A 20,000-nucleotide genomic window follows, 5' to 3' on the forward strand; every position below is an offset into this window, starting at 1 on the left:
GTCAGCCAGGTGGACGGAGGGAGCCCCCGAAAGGCACTCTTAGGAGAAAGCAGTCTCCTAGTAGGTGCTCACGGCTGCCCAGAAGAGGTCCTGGGAGGGTGAAGGGGTGCAGGGTGGGGCTGTGTACACACACTCGTGCACGCACACTCACTGACTCGTGTGCACGTCACACACGCAGCCACACACACACACACACACACACACACCACAGGCCAAGCCGGGTGTGGAGGCATCTCTGTGAATATCTAGGAATTAAAAGGAAGGTCTGAGAGAGAACCCAGAACTAGCCCGGCTGGTTTGGACGTCCCTCTCCCCTCCCCCCTTCCCCGGGGAGGGAGGACGGTCTCAGCCAATGCCCGTCCAGTAAGCCCGCACCTCAGCCAGACCTCAGCCCGCTGCACAGTGAGCTCAGGTGGGTCACAGACTTCAGTGCAGAGTGGAAAACGCTACCTCACTTAGAGAAGATCTGGGGGACCCGTGTGGGGTCGGGGCTAGCAAGGGGTCCTTAGAGGTGACCCCCAAACCACCGCCCGGGAAGGAGACTTGATAAGCTGGGCCTGGCCAGCATCTGAAGGCCCCATGAGAACAGGAGGAGGCGAGCTGCAAAGAACCTGCCTGGTACGTAGGGCGCGCAGGCAGCCGGGACGGGCAGCCGGAGTGCGTGAGGAGCTCCCAGGGCACGGCGTGGGAAGCTAGCAGTCCAGCTATAGAATGAGCCGCCTGACCTGTGGTGGCGCAGTGGACGGAGCGCCGACCTGGAACGCTGAGGTCGCTGGTTCGAAACCCTGGGCTTGCCCGATCACAGCACACACGATGAGCAACCAATGAGCAGCCAGAGCGAAGCAGCCACTTCTCATCCTCCCCCCATAAAATCGATAAATAAAATCTTAAAAGAAAGCAGAAGTTAGAAAGGGACCCCCCTCCCCCGCCAGAGGGTGCGAAGGCGGTAGAGGCGCGAGGAGGGTGTGCAGCTTTGCCTCCAGCAGGGAAGGGGGAAGGGAGGTCACCCCGCACGCCTACCGGAATGGCTGATGTGGAAACAGCAGCCACTCCGAGTCCTGGTGAGGATGTGGAGAAACTGGGCCCCTCGTGTGCAGCCGGTGGGGACATGAAGCGGTGCAGCCACTCTGGAAAGCAGTTCGGCAGTTTCCTAGGAATACCTGAACCTGCAGCGGCCACGGGACCCCGCCCTGGCACGCCTGGGCTTCTGTCCCGGAGACGTGAAGTCCTACGTTCACACAGACGCCCGGACACGGTGTTCACGGCAGCTTTGTTCCTGAGCGCCAGACAGTGGCAACCAGCCAGGTGTCCCCCACGGAGTGAGCAGGAGAGCACCCCGTGGGCCACCCACACCGTGGGCCCTGCTCTGCCGCGGAACGGGATGACTGTGGGGGGGGGGGGCTCCCCAGAGGAGGACGCTGGTGCAGCAACGCCTGTCCCCAGTGCAGAGTGTCCGAGTCCACTTGTGGGACGCTCTCAAAACAAGACCTCTGGAAAGGGAGGACAGAGTTGTGGTTGTGTGGGAGTCGGGGGACGTGGTGGGGAGTGGGTGTGGCTGGAACAGGGCAGCAGGGGCACCCTGGGGTGAATCCGTGGCCCCGTGTTCGACCGTCGGGGCTGATTGCCTCGTGGTGATATCATCGCTTTGTGAGACGTTAGTGATGGTAGAAACGGGGTTCGGGGACACAGGGCCTGTGTACTGTTCCTTACGGTTACACGCGTGTCGGCTGTTGTCTCAGATAAAAGCGTTCATGTCTTCTCTTTCAAGTGCTCAAACACGCCCGGACAGACCCACAGGCGCCACGCCCAGGCGTCAGGGGCGGGGTTTCGCTGACGTCATGGCGATTCCTTTTCTCTGCGCCCTTTGCGTTTCCGCGTTTTCTGCATCGAGACCACACTGCTTTCCTGATTAGGGAAAAAAACGACAGGTTATTGTAACCAAGTGAAATGTTTAAATCGTTAAAGGTGCATTGGTTTGGCCACTGGAAGGCGGGCACACAGGGGCCCCCCCGAGTTGGGTATGGCACGTGCCCAAGTCAAAGCCATAAGTCCCGCTGGCTATTGTCACAGACACCTCCTGCTCCTTAGGATGCAGCACAGGGGACCCTCCCTGCTGGGAGTGAGGTGGACTGGGGACCTTGAGACCCCCACCTCTCACTGCCCCACACTCCCACCATGCCCCCCCCCCCCCCCCGTGAGGCTGTCTTTAGACGGAGAGAACACTGCCCAGTGAGCAGGCCTGCCCAGGTCTGGACTCACATAGCCTCGGTCTTCTCACCTACGAAATGGGGGTAATATGACACGTGCATGCGTGTGTGTGCATGTGTATAAGGTTCTAGAGCAGGGTTCGGGAACCTTTTGGGCTGAGAGAGCCATGAACGCCACATATTTTAAAATGTAATTCCATAAGAGCCATAAGACGACCCGTGTACGTTATGCATTATCCAATAAAAATTTGGGCCTGACCTGTGGTGGTGCAGTGGATAAAGCGTTGACCTGGAAATGCTGAGGTCGCCGGTTCAAAACCCTGGGCTTGCCTGGTCAAGGCACATATGGGAGTTGATGCTTCCAGCTCCTCCCCTCTTCTCTCTCTCCTCTCTCTCCCTTTCTGTCTCTCTCTCCTCTCTAAAAATGAATAAATAAAATAAAAATAAAATTTATAAAAAAAAAATTAAAAAAAAATTTGGTGTTGTCCCAGAGGACAGCTGTGATTGGCTCCAGCCATCCGCAACCATGAACATGAGCGGTAGGAAATGAATGGATTGTAATACATGAGAATGCTTTATATTTTTAACATTTTTTTTTATTAAAGATTTGTCTGTGAGCCAGATGCAGCCATCAAAAGAGCCACATCTGGCTCGTGAGCCATAGGTTCCCGACCCCTGTTCTAGAGTCTGTTGTAATAAATGACCACAAACTTGGTGGATTAACACAGCACAGACAACTTCCTTCACGGCTCTGGAGGCCGGGGGCCCTAATGAAGGTGTGGGCAGGGCTGTACACCTCCACAGGCACGAGAGGGGAGGGGCCTGCCTGCCTCTGGCAGCTCCTGGTGGCTCCGGGCATTCCCTAGCTTGTGGCCACATCAGCCAGTCTCTCTGCCATCTTCACGTGGCCCTTGTCCACATCTCAAACCTCCCTCCTTCATAAAGACACCAGTCATTGGGCTTAGGGCCCGTCCTCATCTTAACTAAGATCTGCAAAGACCCTGTTTGCACATAAGGTCCCATTCTGAGCTTCCGGTTGGATGGATTCGGGAGGAGGGGATGGACACTCCCCACCCGTCACATCCTGTGGGTGGAGGAAGTTGGCCTAAGTTATGTGGAAAGCACACTAGCAGGTGTTAAGGTTTGGCGGTGTCTAGTGAGGACTCCTGCACGGTCAGCCGACTCCTGTTCCGTGCTCGGCACTGGGATGCGGCTTCTGGGCGCTCCTGCAGGGGCAAGGTGGCAGGAGGGGGGCGGCCGAGGGGAGAGGAGTGAGACGGAAGCAAAGCCTCCTGGTTCCTGTTTCCTTCACTCACCCTGCTGCGACCCTGGGGAGCGGTGGTGACCTGAGGGATGATGCCCGTGGCGGGCAGTGAGCGGGCCATAGGACAGGCTATATGGGCGACTCAGTCCTGGCAGGGGCAGCTGTTGGTGGGGGCACTGTCTGCACGGACCCAAGCGTCTGAGAGGCACCACACAGAGTGAGACATAAGGAAGACTCAGCCCCACAGGGTCACAGGGGGACACAGGTTCTCTCCATCTCCGGGGAGACTGTCAGTCTTCACGTGTGTGCCTTTCCTAGGCCTATTCTTGAAGCCCCAGCATGCGCAAGGCCCCAAGGCTCTCCCTGCCCCCGCCCCGCCCCCTGGCACTGCCTCTGGGACCTCACCCTGAGGCCCTTCACCCTCTCCTCTCTGCAGCTGAGTGACTGCTCTAAACTGTAAACCTGGGCCCTGCTCCAACCCTCTGGGGCCTCGAGGACTGCGGCTGTGTCCTCCGCCTTAGGTGGCACTCGGCTGGTGCTGGGTCCCGGGGCCTCCCAGGCTGCTGGTAGGAGCAAGGGGATGAATGAGGGAATGAGCTCAGAGGTCCACTCCCAAGTGTCTTTGTGGTGTTTCCTACAGGGTGATGTCCTGACCACCAAGTACCAGGTGGACCTCGGGGATGGCTTCAAGGTCATGTACATGAACCTCACGTTGACCGGGGAGCCCATCCGACACTGCTACGAGAAACCTGGTGTCTACCGTGTGTCCGTCAGAGCAGAGAACATGGCGGGGCATGACGAGGCGGTGCTCTTTGTCCAGGTCAACTGTAAGTCACTGCCCCACTGAGGCCGTGTCACTCTGTGTGACAGAACCAGGTTCTAGGGAAATGGAGGGAGTCCCTCAGGCCTGCTACTGGCCCCCCAACTCAACTGTCAGGACTCAAGCCCACGGGCAGGGAGGCAAGGTTCAAGTCCACACCCTAGTGGTCTGCACAGTAGTAGGGTTGGTGGTGATGGTGATGATGAGGGTGGTGATGTTGGTGATGATGGTGATGGTGGTGGTGATGATGATGGTGATGTTGGTGATGATGGTGATGGTGGTGATGAGGATGATGATGGTGGTGATGATGGTGATGGTGGTGATGTGATGATGATGACGGTGGTGATGACGGTGGTGGTGGTGATGAGGATGATGATGGTGATGGTGGTGATGTGATGATGGTGATGGTGGTGTTGGTGGTGATGGTGTTGATGGTGATGATGGTGATAGTGATGGTGGTGATAGTGATAGTGATGATGATGATGGTGGTGGTGGTGATAGTGATGGTGGTGATGGTGATGATGATGATGGTGATGGTGGTGGTGGTGATGGTGATGATGGTGATGGTGATGGTGGTGGTGGTGATGGTGGTGTTGGTGGTGTTGGTGGTGATGGTGATGATGGTGATGATGGTGGTGATGGTGGTAGTGGTGATGATGATGGTGGTGATGGTGATAATGAAGGCGGTGGTAGCAGCATTGGTAATAATGAAATTCATGGTAGCAGTGACCAATACACAGCTTCTGAGAAGCTGAGTGCCCTGTTGCCCGCTGACCCTCAACCTTTCTCCGGACCCTACAGCCCCGCTGCAGGCCCTCTACCTTGAAGTGGTTCCTGTCGTCGGCATCAACCAGGAGGTGAACCTCACAGCCATGCTGCTGCCCCTGAACCCCAACCTCACTGTCTTCTACTGGTGGATCGGCCATAGCCTGCAGGTATGCTGACTCCTGACCCCTGGTGGCCCCTGCTTTCTGCAGGCTCCCACCTAGGGTGGGGAGGGAGGCCGGCCACTGCCCTGGTATTGGACCTCTGGACAGCGTATGACACTGTGGAGTTGAGGTGGGCACACACCTCTCCTTCCACCCTGTCTGCCCAGGGTTCAGTTACGTCTCAGTGTGGTCACCGCAGCGTGACTCAGACCAGATCCTGCCTATTCCCCAGGGAAAGAGCTGTGAAGAGGGTGGGTGGCCCAAGTTAGGGTGGGACAAGTGTCATAGGAAGGAGGCATGTAAGATGTCTGAGAGCTCCATGGAAGATGAAACCATATCTCGTCTGTGGGAGGGGTAGTCGGAAAAGCTTCATGGAGGAGGGGGTCACTGGAGCGGGACCCACGTTCAGAAGCTTCACTCAGAGCCCATGGACAGACTGCTTGGTGGGTGATCCTGGAGAAACCTCATGGCCCAGGGAGAAGCATTGTCCACTCATTCAGCCGAGTGCAGCCTGCACCCCCAAGCAGAGGCCCCCGATCGGCGGCTGAACCCCGGACACAGAGGCTGGGCCGGGAGAGGCTGGGCTCCCGCTGGTGCTCCCTGGCGTGGGGTGGGTCTGGGAAGGGGCCAGCCTCTGGGTTTGCACTGCAGCTTAGCCACTTCCAGCCAAGCTTCCCAGCAAGTCCCTGAACCTCCCAGAGCCTCCCTGACACTGTCTCCCGGTCTGAGGACGGGTGCACCCCACCCACAGGCCGTGAGCTGCGCTGGACATGGCCGCCGCTGAGTGGCGCTGGGAAGGCAGACTGGGGTCTCGGTGCAGCTCTGGGCAGCTGACCAGCCGCAGGCCCTGACCCTGCCTGTGCTCCGCAGCCCTTGCTGTCTCTGGAGAACTCGGTGACCACGCGGTTTGCGGACAAGGGGGACGTGCGTGTGACAGTGCAGGCGGCCTGCGGGAGCTCGGTGCTGCAGGACTCCAAGGTCATCCGCGTGCTCGGTGAGTGTCTCCAGGGATGGCGCCACCCTGGCTTGCATCCTCGGTTATGGACGGCGGGCTCACAATAAGGATTCGAGCTGAGACGCCTGTTCTGAGGCCATGTCCCAGTCACCTGTGCCCACTGGGCCTCCGAGACCCTCAGGGGCAACACTACACTAGAATGTGACTCCCGGGCAGGGAAAGGACCCCACCCTCAGGGTGCTGTTGCCCTCCTCGGCACGATAAAAACTCACTTTGCTGTAAAAACAGCCAGTTCCGTGGACAGCAGCCATCACTGAAATATTTAGGGGGCCCCCTGGCCGTTGCTGCATTCACACACGCACACGAGCTTTGAACCAGTCCTCGCCGCCCGTTGTCAGGTGTGTGGATGGTTTGTTTTCTCACTGACATGATTGACATGCACCATTATGTTAGCTTTCCGTGTGTAACATAATGACTCAACATTTGTATACATTGTGAAGTGATCACCAAGTTAAATCTAGTTAACATCCGTCACCTCACATAGTGAGAGAATTTTTTTCTTGTGATGAGAACACATTTTTTTTTAAGTGAAGGGGAGACAGGAACAGACAGACAGGAAGGGAGAGAGATGAGAAGCATCAACTCGTAGCTGTAGTCCCTTAGTTGCTCATTGACTGCTTTCTCACATGTGCCTTGACTGGGGCACTCCAGCTGGGCCAGTGACCTTGGGCTCAAGCCAGCAACCATGGGGTCATGCCTATGATCCCACACTCTAACCGGTGACCCTGTGCTCAGGCCAGCCACCTCACAGTTTCAAACCTGGGTCCTCAGAGTCCCAGGTCAATGCTCTATCCACTGTGCCACCGCCTGGTCAGGTGCGCTGAGAACTTTTAAGATGTATTCTCTTAGCAACTTTTAAATATGCAACACATCATTGTTAACTAGTCACCCTGCTGCGCATCGCATCCTGGGACTCATCCATTTTACAACCAGAAGTTTGTACCTTTGGACCCCTGCACCCATTTCTCCCACCCTTACCCCTGCCTGGGGGACCACCCATATGGGAGCTTGTTTTTTGTTTTTTGTGGTTTTTTTAGGTTCCACATATAGGTGAAATCCTATATTTGCTTTTCTCTGACTGACTTATGTCACTCAGCAGAATGCCTGCACATCCATCCATAAAGATGACATGTACAGATGACAAGGTTTTATTCTTTTTTACGGCTGTGTGGCGACCCATTGGATATACGCACCGCTTCTCCTGCCTCCAGCTGTCTGTGGACAGACACCTAGGCTGTTTCCACGTCCTGGCGATTGTAAATAACGTTGTAACCAACACCGGGGTGCAGGCATCTTTCCGAGTTGGATAGAATACCAGAAGTGGGACTGCTGGATTGTTGCAGTAGTCGTATTTTAGTTTTTTGAGGAATCTCCACACTGCTTTCCAAGGTGGCTTCCCCAGTCTGCTTTCCCCCCAGCAGCAGTGCAGGAGGGTCCCCTTTCCTCCACACCCTCAGCAACAGTTGCTGCTTGTGGATTTTACTGATGATGGCTGCTCTGACAGGTGTGAGGGGATATCTCATGTGGTTTTGATTTGCATTTCCCTGGTGACTAGTGATGCTGAGCAGCTTTTCATGAGCCTGTTGGCATCTGTGTGTCCTTGTTAAAGAAAAAGTCTATTCTTGTCCTCTGCTCTTTTTTTAAAGTTGGATGGTTTGGGTTTTGGCCATTGAGTTGTGTGGGTCCCTTATATATTTCTGGATATTAACCCCTTATCAGACACATGATTTGCAAATACATTCTCCCATTGGGGAGGCTGCCTTTTCGTTTTATTGTTGGTTTCCTTTTGCTGTGCAGAAGCTTTTAATGTCGTCCACGTTTATTTTGGCTTTTGTTATGTTCGCTTATGGTGTCAAAGCCAGAAAACATCACCACCGAGATCAATGTGAAGAAGTGTACTATTGGTAACCTGTTTCTTCTAGAAGTTTTATGGTTTCCAGTGCTCTGTTCAACTCTAATCCATGTTGGGTTAGTGTCCCAGGAGAGCTCAAGCTCTGTATCAATCAGGCGTCCCTGAGTCAACTTCCCCATGCAGTGGGACACTCCTGCTTATCAGCAGGCTGGCAGCCTCTTCGAGACTACTCTTGAGGGGGATATGAGGATGCTACTGATAAGTGCTGACACTAACTGCCACCGGAGGAAAGACACAACTGACACACAGAGTTAGTTGCAAGAATCACACAGGCAATTTATTACTCACAAATCCTATGGCGTGCCTGGGTACAGCTCAAGGGGGCCCCGTCGGCGTGCTCCTCGGCTGTCCTTGGTCAGAGCTCAGAGCGGGGTGAGACAGTCCACGTTCACGTTGGCGTCTGGGCGACTACTGCAGCAGGGGGCCCCTCAGCTTTAGTACCTTTTCTGGCCAATACCTTCTAACAGGTGTCAGTCTACAGGATTATCATCTCAAACCACCTTTTTGGGAGTTCCTCGCAGGCAACCCCTTTTATGTTAATCTACTGAAATGTTACATCAAACTACTTTTTAAGATGTTCTTATTTATGTTAACTTTGTAAGTTAACTTTGTAAGTTAACACCAAAGCACTTCTTATCTATGTATAACTTCATACACACACTATATTAATTTCTATCCAGATGGCATAACTTTAATTTTCTTAATTTTAATATATCTTAATTACTTTTAGATATCTTCCACATTTTTTATATTTCTATATACTTAATCACTGTAACATTATATTACTATAACGGTTAGCTTTCATGAGTGGTGAAGAGTCGAGTCTCCAGTTTCATTGCCTTGCAGGCAGCCGTCTGGCTCCCCCACCACCATTTACTGATGAGACTGTCCTTCCCCCATTGTATAATATATTTTTGGTTCCTTTTTCGCAGGTTGTGGGTTCGTGTCTGATCTTTCTGTTCTGTCCCATTGATCCGTGTGTCTGGTTTTCTGCCAGGACCACGCTATTTTGATTCCTGTAGCTTAGCAGTGTAGTTTGACATCCACACGATGCCTCCAGCTTTGTTCTTTCTCAAGATTGTTTGAGGTCTTTGTGGTTTCATACAAATTTCAGGATTGTTCTGTTTCTGTGGAACATGCCATTTTTTTTCTATTTCTGTGAAAACTAGCATTAGAATTTTTAAAAAGATTTTATTGATTTTAAAGGAAGGAGAGAGGGAAGGGTGGAGAAAGGAGAGGGGAGCAAGAAGCATCAATTTGTAGTTGCTTCTCCTATGTGCCTTGACTGGGCAGGGCTGGGGTTTCAAACTGGCGACCTCAGTGTTCCAGGCTGACACTTTACCCACTGTGCCACCGTAGGTCAGACTACCATTGGAATTTTGATAGGTTGCTTTGGGCAGTGTGGGCGTTCTACAAGTGTTCTTCCGGTCCACGAGCTCAGAATCTCTATCTCAAGGTGTCTTCCTCGGTCTCTCCCGTCAGAGCCCACAGGGTCCAGTGCACACGTGTCAGCCTCCGTGGTTCAGTTCAGTCCTTGGCAGTCTGTCCTCTTTGCTGCAGTGGTGCACGGGGTGGTGCTCTCACTGTCTCCTTCCCATAGTTCCCTGTTAGCGTGTAGAGGCGTGGCAGGTTTCTGTGTAGCGATTTTCTGTATCCTGCGACTAGACTGCATTTATTTATTAGTTCTCACAGTGCTGTGGTGGAGTTTTTCGGGTTTTCTCTAGATGCTCTATTGTGTCATCTGCAAATAGTGAGTTACTTCTTCCTTTCCAATGCGGGTGCCCACTGTAAGGTGCAGAGTTCACAGCTCCCCAGCGCTTGCCCTAGAGCCACTCTTCCCTGCAGCCCCTCCTCCCACTTCATGGGGGAGGGAACCAAGGCCCTAGGGGGGCCATGGAGAGAGGACGTAGCCGGGTCTCCACAGCACGCCTGCTGTGGCTCCAGAACGGACTCTTACTGTGGTGGGGGTGCCAGCCCTGTCAAAGTCTGTGGGTCCCTGGAGGATAGGACGCCAACCCTGTGAGGTGCGTACATCCCTCGTGAGTTAACGGGACAGGTTCAGTCTGTCCAGGTCAGTCCTGTCCTCCTCCTCATTACTGTTATTACTGTTACTAGACAGCAGCCATGGATGGGGGCACTGCCTGGGACGGCTCTGGCACACAAGTTGGGAGCTTACTTTCCAAAAGTGGGCCATGGGATCTGAACCCTGGGGCTGGCCTGGGCCATCCCGGGCGCAGGGGAGCGGGACTGTCCGGGGGTGTGGCCGCCCTCTGTGGAGGAGCAGGACCATCTGGGCGCGTGGCCGCCCTCCACGGGGGAGCAGGACCGTCCGGGCGTGGGGCCGCCGTCTGTGGAGGAGCAGGACCGTCCCAGGTGTGTGGCCGCCCTCTGTGGAGGAGCAGGACCGTCCCAGGTGTGTGGCCGCCCTCTGTGGAGGAGCAGGACCGTCCCAGGTGTGTGGCCGCCCTCTGTGGAGGAGCAGGACCGTCCCAGGTGTGTGGCCGCCCTCTGTGGAGGAGCAGGACCGTCCCAGGTGTGTGGCCGCCCTCTGTGGAGGAGCAGGACCGTTCCAGGTGTGTGGCCGCCCTCCGCGGAGGAGCAGGACCGTCCCAGGTGTGTGGTCGCCCTCTGTGGAGGAGCAGGACCGTTCCAGGTGTGTGGCCGCCCTCTGTGGAGGAGCAGGACCATCTGGGCGCGTGGCTGCCCTCCGCGGGGGAGCAGGACCGTCCGGGCGTGGGGCCGCTGTCTGTGGAGGAGCAGGACCGTCCAGGTGCGTGACCACCCTCCGCGGAGGAGCAGGACCGTCTGGGCGCGTGGCCGCCCTCCATGGGGGAGCAGGACCGTCCGGGCGCGTGGCCGCCCTCCGCGGGGGAGCAGGACCGTCCGGCCGTGGGGCCGCCGTCTGTGGAGGAGCACGGCCCGGCTGCCCAGAGCTGAGCAGCACCCCATCTCCGCCTCCCTCCAGATCAGTTCCAGGTGGTGCCACTGCAGTTCTCCAAGGAGCTGGACACCTACAACCCCAACACCCCCGAGTGGAGGGAGGACATCGGCCTGGTGGTTGCCCGGCTCCTCGCCAAGGTGCTCTGTCCCACCAATGTCACAGCATTCCCAGCACCTGCGGGTGCCTCAGAAAGGCTGGGTGATCGGCGGGGCCCCCAGAGCAGGGCAGGGTGGGTGTGGCTGTCCCACAGTCATGGCCCTCTGGCCTTCAGCCTGGCTGGCAGGTGCCTGGGAGGGCGTGAAGCTGGAGGGTCACCCTGCAGGCGAGGCACAGGGTGGCACCCTCCCTGCACATGGAGTGGACACTGTGTAATAGCCTCTGTTCTCCAAGGGCCCAGATCTCTGAGAGGCAGGTTCCTCTTCTGGGTCAAACCCAGGAGACAGGAGAACTAGTGTGAGCCCTCAGGGAGTGCATCTGAGGGACCTTAGGACACTGAGGCCCTTGCCGCCAGTGAGAGAAAGACTGCCCCCTAAAGTTGTCAAGGCTGCCCAAGCTGAGTGAGGCCTACTCTGACCATGCAGCCCATTAATAACGCTGGTAATAGCGTCCTGGGTATAGACAGGTGACTAGGAGTTTGCCCGATGGACATGCATGGACTGAGACCTTCCAAGAGATAGAAGGGTGCGTGGGGCTGAGCTTTGGGAGTTTGGGAAGGTTTAGGAGGATGTTACCCCAGGAGGGGCCTGCTCACTGTGGCTGTGGTGTGAGGACTGGGCTGGAGGGGCCAGGCCTGGCTGGGCGAGGCCAGTGTGGGAGGCAGAGGGCTGAGAGACCAGAAGCAGTGCCCTGTGGGAAGGGGCACAGGCTGCTGGCAGTGCCCTGTGGTGTGCGGGGCCAGAAACGGCTTGCAGGACAGCCAGCCAGGACTCAGACTGAGTGGTGTGTGTGTGTGGGGGGGAGGTATTCCCAGGGGCTCTGGAGTGTGGAGGGGGGGCAGAGAAGGCAGGTGGACCCAAGTGTCCCCTCGTTGGTCTGCAGGAGACTGGCATCCCCGAGGAGCTGCTGGTGACCGTGGTTAAGCCAGGGCTGCCCACCGTGGCTGACTTGTACGTGCTTCTGCCCCCGCCCAGGCCCATGAGGAAGAGGAGCCTCACCAGTGACAAGGTATCTTAGACGGGCCCTTCCTGCCCCACTGGAGGGCAGGTGACAGTTCACCGCAAGCACAGAAATGTCACTGGCTCAGCACTTTCCATGACTCACAGTCAATGTGGATGTGTGCCCTCCATCTGTGGCCTCCAAGGTCTCTGTGGGGACACTGCGGGTGGAGGGGGCACCGGGCAGGACCACCTCTCCAGGTGGATGCACATCCCTTCCCATCTTGTTTCATCAGCCAGAGCCGGTCACATGGTCCTGACCTCCCTGCAGGGGTGCGGGAGACTTGAGACACACAGAACACGGGTGTCAGGACAGAGCGGAAACGAGCCCATTGCTGAGCATGTGTCCAGTGCACGGGGCAGCTTACGAGTCAGGGCCTCGTTGAAGGCGGCATGCCCTCCGAGTGACAGGCCGGCGGCAGCCACGCCTCCCTGTGTGAAGCTCGGGGCTCCAGGCAGAGCACTGGCATTTCTTTTTTTTTTTTTTTTTTTTTTTTTTTTTTTTTTTTTTTTTTAATTGATTTTTTTTTTTAGAGAGAGGGGAGAGAGAGAGAAGGGGGAGGAGCAGGAAGCATCAACTCCCATATGTGCCTTGACCAGGCAAGCCCAGGGTTTCGAACCGGCAACCTCAGTGTTCCAGGTCGACGCTTTATCCCACTGCGCCACCACAGGTCAGGCTAAGCACTGGCATTTCTTAGGAGCCTCACATTCACCCTCAGAACACAAAAGTGCAGCCACCATCCCAGCCGCACCAGTGACGTGGCAGGACCAGGTGTCCTCTGGAGCCTCTAAGTCCGGGCTCTGTTGGCTGGTCACCCACATGTCCCCAATGTATGACCTGCATTCTGTGAGCAGGGACGGGCCTCCCGGAAGCTCAGGGGCTGCCCCACCTCGGGGACCACCACCCACAGAGTCCGTTCTCCCTGCACACGGCTGTACCCGCCTGTGCAGAGAGGACACCAGCCCCCCCCCCCCCCGTGGTTCCCGAGGGCCCTCACTCGCCCCTCTATTCGCAGAGACTCTCAGCCATCCAGCAGGTGCTCAGCGCACACAAGATCAGCTTTCTCCTGCGGGCTGGGGTCCGGGTCCTGGTGACCACAAGGGACACAGACACAGGTGAGAGTCTGGGGGCTCCCCTGGCCTGGGCTGGGCTCGCCCTTGCAGGGAGGGGTGGGCGTGTGGCCAGGCTCCTCAGACAGCGCCCATTACTCTGGGAACTGGGGACAGGGGACCCTCAGCCGCCCACAGCCACTCCTGGCTGGGTTTTAATTGGTCACCTCCAATTAAAACGGGGCCTTCAGCTCGTCTCCACAGATACTGCAAGGAGCCCCGACTTGGGGTCTCAGATGCCCCCCCCCTGTGAGACTGTCCTCTCAGGTCACGTGTGTCCTTTCCCGAAGCTGGAAAGCTGGAGGGCTTCTCTGTGCTCTGGAAGATGGTGTGCCCGTGGGCGAGTCGGCAGGTTCTCCCCACACCGCGCAGACATGGACGGGGGTTCTGTCCACTGTCCAGAGCAGAGGACCAGGCCCAAGTTCACACAGGAGCATGGGCGGCCCAGGGCGGGGCCCCTCCTGCAGAGTCCTGCCCCCTCAGCCCCGCGGGAGAACCTGCCCGGCCATACGAACCTCTTCCTGTCCAAGATGGCCGGGCTGGGGCCGGGCGCTGCTGCCTACACTGACCACTGACGGCCGCTCTGTTGCAGGCTCTCCGAGGCTGGGAAGCAGTGGCGGCTACTGGGCGGTGGCCGTCCTCTTCGTTAGCGGACTGTTCGCCGTGGCAGCCTTCATACTCTACAAGTTCAAAAGGCAAGGCCACCAGGCCGCCCTCGGGAGGGTGCCGGCTGGGAGGGTGGAGGTCTGCACGTGCACCCAGGCCCCCGGGTGCCCACATGCCAGCAGGCTTCCCCGGCCCTCAGAGGGAGCACAGGTCGCACTGCTGGGGGCAGGGGAGTGAGGGGCTGTCTGGCCCATCCACAGGCTGCAGTGTGTGGACGAGGGGGCTGGCCGGGGACCCCAGTGGGTGGGCCTTGTGCTGAGGCTGGGTGGGGCTCATGAACCTGAACTTACCTGGGTTCTGAACCTTGGACCTTGAAACCAGCAAAAGGACCAAGAAGGGTCACCGAAGACTCGCTTCTCGCAAAGTGCAACTTCACGATTTCACCCCGTCTTGCAGAGGAGACCCTCAGCTTGTGGCCTCAAGGTCCCCCTGCTCAGGGTTGCCCTTGGGGACAGTCCAGAAGCATAGCTTGCCCTCTCCTTCAAGCACCTCTGAAGCTGAGGGTCCCCTCCAGAACCCTCTCGGCTGTTTATCATGCATATCCGGTCCTTAAAGTAGTTATGTGGACACCCTCGTCTCTGTGGTCACTGGCCTGGGTGCCGCAGACACAGAGCTGACCGAGGGCAGAGATGTTCCCGTGCTCTGGGAGCTGTGTCCTGGCCGAGGGCGTGTCTGTCACCTGCCTTGTGACTCAGTTCCCACTGCAGGAGCAGCCTGAGATGCTCTGACAGTGTATAACAGGGACCGGAGCTGGTCTGGGGAAGTCTGGGAGGACCTCCCTGAGGAGATGATTTCTGGGTGGGCTCCTGAAGGACGAGTAGGGGTTTTCTGAGCAGAGGCTGGAGCAGTGGCCAAGCTGTGGCCTTTCCCCAATTTCCAGACTTGTCTAAGCACTGACCTCCGGGCAGGTCCACCTCAGTGACCCACAGGCACCCCTAATTCAAACAACTCAGATTCTCACCCCACCAAGCCCCTCCTGAGAGAAGGATGTGACCTGCTGCCAGGCACCCAAGCTGAGAATACACTTCCTTCCTGTCCCCTCCCCTCCCTTCCCCTCAGCCCAGAAGGCTTGATCCTCCTGCCCCACCCTGTCCCAGGATTGGGATTTGTCAGGATAGGAAGTGGCAGGCACTACCCTGAAACAGTAGGTTAAAGTCAGTGGTAACACTGCCCCGGGGCTGCAGCTCCAGTGCCAGCTCTGGGCAGGGGATTGACCAGGCTCGGGCAGAGCGCCCCTCGTCAGTCAAGGCCCCTCCTGGCCCCTGAGCCGCTGTGACTTCGATGGATGACAGATGTGCTTGACCTTCCAGAGCCAGGTCCCCTCCCCTCCACCTGGGTGGGCATTTCTGGACGGGCTCCGTGGGCAGAGCCACACACTTTATCCTGATCCAGGAGATTCTGATACTCTGTCACCTCCTCCTGCCCCTGGTGTGCCTGGTGCCAGCCCTGGGCCCGCACGTCCATGTGTGTGCCATGTTGATCCCTACAAGGGGACAGTCCAGTCTTGGCCAGGAGAAGGTCCGATATTTACCCAGAAGGACAGGGTCCTGCCCCGGGGAGGGGCTTCCCTGCTCACCTCAGTCCCTTCTCAGTCTCTGTTCAACGTGCTGGGACATTCAAGTGCACTCAAGGGTCAGCCCTGGATGTGTGCTCCCCACGAACCCCTGGGGTGAGGGGCAAGAGCAATGCTGGTTCACCCCAGCTGTTCTCAGCCCTCAGCCCTGGACATCTGGGGAGGCTGCTCTGGTGGGCTGGTCAGCACAGCTGGGCTCTGCTGCAGGGACACAGCCTGGCTCACAGTCACCAAAGGCTGATGTCCCATTCTCACTACAAGTCACTGGGAGCCCCTCATGCAGGATCTGGGATGACAGAGGGGCCATTGCCAGCAAGGCTGGTGCCGTGTCAGGGAAGAGATGTTTTGTTTAGGAAGAACTTGAGCCAGCATGTAAATGTCCCAGCCTGGAGGGGACATATGCTGCCTGTGGTCACCCCCAGTGGGCAGAGCTAGACACAGGCCTGCCCCACGCCAGGGGCCTGGATGAACATCTAGAATTGGTGTGTTTGGGAACAGCCTGCTCTCCTGAGCCCTAGCCCAACTGGGGCAGGGGTGTGCCCACACCATCCTCTCCCTCTGCCCTGGAGGGGCCGGGAAAGCGAGAACCAGGCAGCCCCAGAACCCGGCCAGGGCTCAGCCAGCATCTCTCAGACCCTGGGGACACCGTGCGACCCAGCGGCCTCACCAGAGCATAGGCACTGCTCTCCCACTCACAGGGTGGTGGGGAAACGGGAGTGAAACACCCTCCCCTGTAACAAGTCCTCAGCCCGGGCACCAGGGAGACAGACAGACAGACAGACACTGAGTGTCCTGTGTGCTGTGGGAGCTCACAGGAGGGAGGGCTTCCTGGAAGAGGTGGCCCGGAGCAGAGATGGAACAGGAGAGAAGGCCAGGAGCACAGCTGGGGGCACCAGGGTGGGGGGTGGCAGGCGGCCTGGGTGGAGTCGAGCCCCCACTCTGCCCTGCAGGAAACGCCCTGGCAGGACGGTGTACGCCCAGATGCACAACGAGAAGGAGCAGGAAATGACAAGCCCCGTGAGCCACGGCCAGGGGGTGCAGAGCGCCGTCCAGGGTGAGGAGTTTATAGATGATGATCTCGACTCGCAGACTCTAGGTAATGCCTGCCCCGCAATCCCACCTCCCCACCCTCCTGTGGGCCCCCACCTGGCCGCCTCAGCCAGCAGAGTGCCCGGGATGCGCAGCCTGGCCGGCCCTGCACCTGACGAGGTGGTGAGGCCCGTAGGCACTGGGGCCCCATGCCAGGCAGCCCCTGAACGCGCGGAGGGCAGGGAGAGGAACCAGGGGCTGGTGTGCAGTCACCTCCGAGCCCTCCCGCTCCCTGGGAGTGCGTGTCCTGAGCGCCATCCGTGATATCCTGGTTGACGTGCGCTCCTCTGCTCCTGACTGCTGGTGGGGAGCATTGGTCCCGGGCTGCCCAGCAGAAGCCCCAGCTCAGTGTGCCACGCCCCCAGTTAGTGCCATGTCCCCTCGGGGGTCCCCGTGAGGTTGCCATCCATGGCTGCAGAGGAGTCATCTCAGAGCACCCTCACCCGGGTGCTGGGCAATTCAAGTGGGCAGCCCCCAAAGCCACCAGCTGGGGCTGTTCTCTGCCCACTGCTCACCTGTGGCCTGCAGGTGGCATGGGCTCCCTCACAGCATGGCGGCCGAGTGCCCCATGCAGCCAGAGAGGCCACTGCATCACCTTCCACACAGTCACATGTCATCGCATCCTGCCCTGGCGGTGGGGGCCACCGTCCATGCTGGAGCAGCAGCACGCGGCCACATGACACAAGTGGGCAAACCAAGGCTCTGGGCACTGGGTGGGTGATGTCACTTCAGCCACCCCGGGAGACAGGGACCTTTCCCAAGCTGAGGACTCATAGGCGCGGAGATGCACTGTCCCTGGTCACACAGCTGGTGGGGCGTGGCTGGAGCTCCCTCTTGGGGACCCTGCCCCCTGAGCTGCTGTAGGACCAGGCCTGCAGCTGTAGTGGCTCGAGAAGGCCCGTGAACGTGTCCCTGGCACAGCCGCTGCGGCTGTTGTCAGAACGACCCTCTCAAGCCTGCTGTGCTGTGTCCCGAGAACTCTGAGAAACCCCTGTCCTCACTTTTGCAGTGATGAACAGCAAGGCTCAGAGGGGTGAGGCTCTCCCCTGGGGCACACAGCCATGCCGTCCCTGCATCCACACCCAGGTCACTCCTGTCCCTCACCTGGGCAGGGGTCCCTGACTGTACAGGTCAGGCCCACCTCTCCCCCACGCTCCAGGCCAGATGCATTCCTCACTGAGCAAGGCGTCTAGCCTCCCAGGACAGGATGGACACTCCCGATCACTAGCACCCGCTCTGGGCCAGGCCCCAGCTCGGGGCCGCCGGGGCACGTGCCTGCTAATGTGTCCACTTGACAGATGAGGAAGCTGAGGCTCGGGTGGTCGCCCGGCCCCCCCCCCAGGTCACTGAGCTAATAAGAGGGGGAGGCAGAGTCAAGCCCAACTCTGTGGCTCCGAAGCCAGCGCCCCTCCCCCTGCCGCAGCCCCCAGGTGTCCACCCTGCATACCTGAGGAGACCCCTGGCCAGTCTCTCCCCCGCCCAGCCAGGGGTGGTCAGATTGAGTCGGGCTCGGGGTCCACGCTTTCTCCCACATATCCTGGCTACCACATTCATACAGGCTCTGCAGAGGCCTCACATTCTGCAGAGGCTCTGAATGACCGGGGGCTACCCACGCTTGGACAGAGGCCGTGGGGTCCCGGGAAGGCAAGGGCCCCCTCTCCGGCCTCCAGCAGCTCGTGCTGGGAAGCCCCGAAGGGCAGCAATAGGGTAATAATAATAGATCGTTTTACTCAAACGCTTCGGGTGCGCCCAAAGCCTTCAAATCCCCACTCAGTTCCTTGAAAAGAAGTGCCATTATTATCCCCAGATGACAAAACTAGGCCATGAGGCGGTGACCTTGGTGAGGTCTCACTGGCAATGGGGCTGGCAGCCCCTGGCCGCCCACAGCCTGGCTGGCCACAGAGCTGGGCATGGGGACAGCTCCTTCCCCAGGCTGCACAGCTGTCCCCTGCTCTCATAATGCAGTGCCCCCCAGAACCTCCCACGTCACCCCTGCAAATGACACCACTGTGCCCCTTTCTCTTTTGCCGCACCCGGGCCACACCACGCTGGCCTGCAGTGCCCACCACCTGTAGGGGGCGCAGTCCCTCCTGCATACCCCTGCTGCCGATGCCTGGGTCGGCCCTGCTGCAGGTCAGTGGGGGTGGCAGGTGGTGGCCGGCCTCAGCCTCACCCCGGAGGCCTGTGGGGTCCACTGCTTGTGATGGCACCAAGAGAACCCACTCAGTCACCCACCAGGTACCATGGAAACCCCACCACCCACTCGGCACTGTGCTCGGACACCACCTGCATGGCGTGGGCTGAGGCCACCGCTGCGTCCCGCACGGCCCTGTCTCTCCTCCCTCTGCCCCCACCCCGCCCCCAGCCGATGGGCCAGTGTGCTCACGAGTGGGCATTTCTGTTTCCCAGGGAACCACTCTGGCGTGGTCCTCAGCATCAACTCCCGAGAAATGCACAGCTACCTGGTGAGCTGATGCCTGCAGAGGCCATGCCCAGGGCAGTCTCCTCTCCGTGGCTCCACCCCCGTGGGAGGCACCAAGCCACAGACGCAGCGGCGCTGGGACTGGCATCCCCTCAGACACCCGTGGAAGGCCACCCCCTCCAGCTGTCCCCACACAAGGCCACAGATGCCCCTGCCTCTGTCCAGTTCATGGGGTGCACGGGGGACCTGCTGACTGCCTCTCTCCCTGGACACCAGGCCCACGGCGCCACCCACAGACCCCACCCGACTCTGGGCACACCTCTCTGCCCCTGGGCCCTGAGAGGTTGCCCTGGCTGCTCCACACCCATGGCCCCAGCCCCCACCTGACTTCTGGGGGGGCCAGGGCTGGTCCCCCCTGGCTGCCCGCCCTGGAACCACAGACCTGCGCAGTCACTCTGCACCACCACTTGGTCCCTGCACAGGGACACTGGGTCCTCCTCTGTCAAACCCCCGCCCCAGGAGGGCAGTCCTGCCTGCGTGGCCATTTCTGTGGGGTGTCCAGCCCTCCAGCATCCGGAAAGCCTGTGACCCCGGCCTGACCCTCACCAACCTCCACGTCTCCTGCTGCCCCCCTTACACTGCAGGGGATAGGAACCACCCCCATGTCTCCTGCTGCCCCCTTCTTTACACCACAGGGGATAGAAACACCTCTCTAGGTCGCTGTGGAGTTCTGTCCAGCTGTTCCTGTGGCCAGCTGGTAGCCATGGGCGGCTGTCAGAGCCCCGTTCTCAGGAGCTGCTTTTCCAGACCGCCCAGCACTGCTGCTGCTCGGCCTCCCCTGGCTCCTATCCCCCGGGTTGGGCCTGAGGGGCAGAGGCTGCCCTGGGTTTCCCCGGGC

At 58.6% G+C, this 20,000-nt stretch overlaps 1 protein-coding gene across 2 annotated transcripts in view; it reads left to right on the forward strand.

The window, feature by feature from the left end:
• Positions 1 to 19,768, forward strand: part of SORCS2 (sortilin related VPS10 domain containing receptor 2) — a 368,252-nt gene extending 348,484 nt beyond the window's left edge. Inside the window, exons 19-27 of one of the 2 annotated variants that reach the window (XM_066233323.1) lie at positions 4,112 to 4,298; positions 5,093 to 5,226; positions 6,091 to 6,214; positions 11,113 to 11,225; positions 12,127 to 12,252; positions 13,259 to 13,358; positions 13,945 to 14,047; positions 16,542 to 16,645; positions 19,090 to 19,768. In XM_066233323.1, coding sequence (XP_066089420.1) covers positions 4,112 to 4,298; positions 5,093 to 5,226; positions 6,091 to 6,214; positions 11,113 to 11,225; positions 12,127 to 12,252; positions 13,259 to 13,358; positions 13,945 to 14,047; positions 16,542 to 16,645; positions 19,090 to 19,154 — 1,056 coding nt within the window. In that variant the 3' untranslated portion in view covers positions 19,155 to 19,768. Of the gene's footprint in view, positions 1 to 4,111; positions 4,299 to 5,092; positions 5,227 to 6,090; positions 6,215 to 11,112; positions 11,226 to 12,126; positions 12,253 to 13,258; positions 13,359 to 13,944; positions 14,048 to 16,541; positions 16,688 to 19,089 lie in introns of both variants that reach the window. The other variant, XM_066233322.1, reaches the window with a different exon arrangement.
• Positions 19,769 to 20,000: the final 232 nt, after the last annotated feature.

The sequence above is a fragment of the Saccopteryx bilineata genome, chromosome 5, assembly GCF_036850765.1.
Source record: "Saccopteryx bilineata isolate mSacBil1 chromosome 5, mSacBil1_pri_phased_curated, whole genome shotgun sequence".
In the NCBI taxonomy this organism is placed as follows: Eukaryota; Metazoa; Chordata; class Mammalia; order Chiroptera; family Emballonuridae; genus Saccopteryx; species Saccopteryx bilineata.